This window comes from Apaloderma vittatum, unplaced genomic scaffold (assembly GCF_000703405.1).
Source record: "Apaloderma vittatum isolate BGI_N311 unplaced genomic scaffold, ASM70340v1 scaffold11607, whole genome shotgun sequence".
NCBI lineage: Eukaryota > Metazoa > Chordata > Aves > Trogoniformes > Trogonidae > Apaloderma > Apaloderma vittatum.
This window is the reverse complement of record NW_009727840.1, coordinates 1-2,828: the sequence shown is the minus strand read 5'-3', so window position 1 is coordinate 2,828 and position 2,828 is coordinate 1. Positions and strand designations below refer to the sequence as shown.

Sequence of the window (2,828 nt, the reverse complement as noted above, 5' to 3'; positions counted from 1 at the left end):
TCCCTGAGAGCAGCAGAAATGCTGTGGGTTTCTGACATACCAGAATGTTCTCCAGGAGAGGTGGAAGGAGTTGTAAAGAACCCTGGAACTCTTAAAGAGTGCCTTCTCCATCCCCTTGCAGAAGCTGGCGTGCCCTTCTGCGTGCAAAGTGGTTTCAAAAGATGAAGTCAAATCCCAGGAGGAGTCCTCGCTCCCAGTGAGGGCTGCAGAGCAGGTCTTACTGACCGAGAGCCCCTGGGCGGATCCCTGCTTCTCATCACATAATGGGCCAACATCAAGCAAGACCCCAGCCATGGAGTTGAAAGAAGGTCTCCTGGAAAATGAAGGGGTGTCTGTGTGAGAGGGATAGAGTCTGTGGGAAATGGCTTTGATTTTTCCCAGAGAAATCTTTGTTAACTTGTCAATGTCTTTTTCTCCAAAGGAAGTGCCCCATGGCCAGAGGTAGCAAATGTCCAACAGCATCTCCACCAGCCAGTTTCTCCTCCTGCCATTCACAGACACATGGCAGCTGCAGCTCTTGCACTTCTGGCTCTTCCTGGGCATCTACCTGGCTGCCCTCCTGGGCAACGGCCTCATCATCACCACCATCGCCTGGGACCACCACCTCCACACCCCCATGTACTTCTTCCTCCTCAACCTCTCTGTTCTCGACCTGGGCTCCATCTCCACCACTGTCCCCAAAGCCATGGCCAATTCCCTCACGGACAACAGGAGCATCTCCTACCTAGGATGTGCTACCCAGCTCTTTTTCTTTGCCTTCATGCTTGGAGCAGAGATTTGTCTCCTCACCATCATGGCCTATGACCGCTACGTGGCCATCTGCCAACCCCTGCACTACGGGACCCTCCTGGGCAGCAGAACTTGTGCCCACATGGCAGCAGCTGCCTGGGTCAGTGGGTTTCTCAATGCTCTCCTGCACATGGCCAGTACATTTTCAGTGCCCCTGTGCCAGGGCAATGCTGTGGGACAGTTCTTTTGTGAAATCCCACACATCCTCAAGCTCTTCTGCTCACACTTACACTACCTCAGGGAAGTTGGGCTTGTTGTGGTTAGTACTTTTCCATTTTTGGGATGTTTTGTTTTCATACTGTTGTCCTATGTTGTGATCTTCAGGGCCATGCTGAGGATCTCCTCACAGCAGGGACGGCACAAAGCCTTCTCCACGTGCCTCCCTCACCTGGCTGTGGTCTCCCTGTTTGTGACCACTGGCACCTTTGCCTACCTGAAGCCCCCCTCCATCTCTTCCCCATCCCTGGACCTGGTGGTATCAGTTCTATACTCAGTGGTGCCTCCAGCAGTGAACCCCCTCATCTATAGCCTGAGGAACCAGGAGCACAAGGATGCCCTCAGGAAAATGATCACCACGTATTTTTCTAATGCAATAGCCTGATTATTTTATTCTGCATAACAGATATATTGTAGCTCACTGCAGGCCCAGCCTTTTGTCCTGGGTTTAGCTAAAAACCCAGTTCTTTTTAGTGATTTTTACTTTCCAGTTCAGTGTCTTCTAAAAGGCTGCACTTTCTGAAGTTCGCAGCATGCTTTTGCAGACAGTGTGTGCTATTGCCAGTGATAATACCTGATGTTTATAGTTACTGCCTGGGACCGGGATGCAGAAAGGCTCTTACTTTTACTTATTCCAACAGCGCCCAAGGCAACTGCTGGCTCTTGTGTGCCTCGCTGGGGGTACCGGGAACTAAGAGGTGTCCCAAGGAAGTGAAATGTTGCACCTATGGGGGTGTAATAAACAAGACAGGTGACCAATGAGAGTAATTCATCCCATGTACGTCATATTTAGTGTAAATTGAGTGATCACGAGAGTTTCGGCCCTTTTCTCCAAAGGCCGGTGTCCAGGGAGGTCTCCATCCGATCTCCTGCTTTTGATCCGATCCTGAGTTCCCGAATCCAGCTCCCTGTATCCAGCTCCCACTGTCGCTGAGCCTGGGACTTCCCCAGTGCCTCCTGCTCTGCAGCATCAGTGGGGATTGCTATCGGGGGAGGGAGTAGGGTTTCATATCGGGCTACTATCTATAGTTGTATATAGTGCTTTACTTTTATCTTTTCAACGTTATCTATTGCTTAATTTAAAATGTTTGTTTCATTAAAGTTGTTCTAGTTTTTATTCTCTAATCCATAAGTCTGTCTGCTTTGTTCCCTTTTCGTTCCTGTTTGGGGGGGGGAAGAGGGGGTTAGAGAGCATCTCTCCGTGTTAGTGGCTGGCCCAGCCCTGACCCGCGACACCTGATTTCTATTATTTTTTATTGTTGTTGACGTTTTCTTACATCTGATAATGTTTTCAGGCTCTTTCTAATTCAGTGTCTTCTTTTTTCTCTTTCTTTGTGCTGAGGGGAAGGGGAGAAGAGTCCCGGCACAGCAGCACGGCGGGGGAGCACCAGCGCTTGGTGTCTCCAGAGCTGCTCTCTCCACTCCCACCCTCTCCTCCTGATCCCCTGTGTTGGGGTTAGGCCTGAGGGCTCTGGCAGCTTGGTCCCCATCCTGTGGTGTGGTTGTGGTGTGACCACAGGCAGGGACAGCCCACAGGCTCTTCTCTGACACAAGTGCTCTCATAACAGGGTATGTCCTTTGGGCAAGGCCTGAAGGTTCAGATCTTCCAAAGCAGATGGCAAAAACATGCCCAAGAAAGGGGCCCACACGTTAAAACACCAGTGAAAAGCTCCACAGTGTGACTCCCAGACAGTTCTCCTGGCAGAAAACGGAAGGACCAGCAGAGGAGGTCCTGCTCTGTGCTGCCATGGATGGGCTCAGGCTTTTCGGGAGAGACAAGCTGGAAGGTTCCGGACTGGAGTTCCCTCAAAATGTTTGGGTTA

At 50.8% G+C, this 2,828-nt stretch overlaps 1 protein-coding gene across 1 annotated transcript; it reads left to right on the top strand.

Moving 5' to 3' along the window:
- Positions 1-448: 448 nt before the first annotated feature.
- On the top strand, positions 449-1,390 carry LOC104267865 (olfactory receptor 14J1-like). Its single transcript, XM_009873838.1, has one exon. It carries the CDS (start codon positions 449-451, stop codon positions 1,388-1,390), a length of 942 nt encoding a protein of 313 aa, XP_009872140.1.
- The last annotated feature ends 1,438 nt before the right edge of the window (positions 1,391-2,828 follow it).

Coding starts and splice junctions, on each gene's coding strand:
- LOC104267865 (XM_009873838.1), top strand. CDS start 449: ATGTCCAACAGCATCTCCACCAGCCAGTTTCTCCTCCTGCCATTCACA.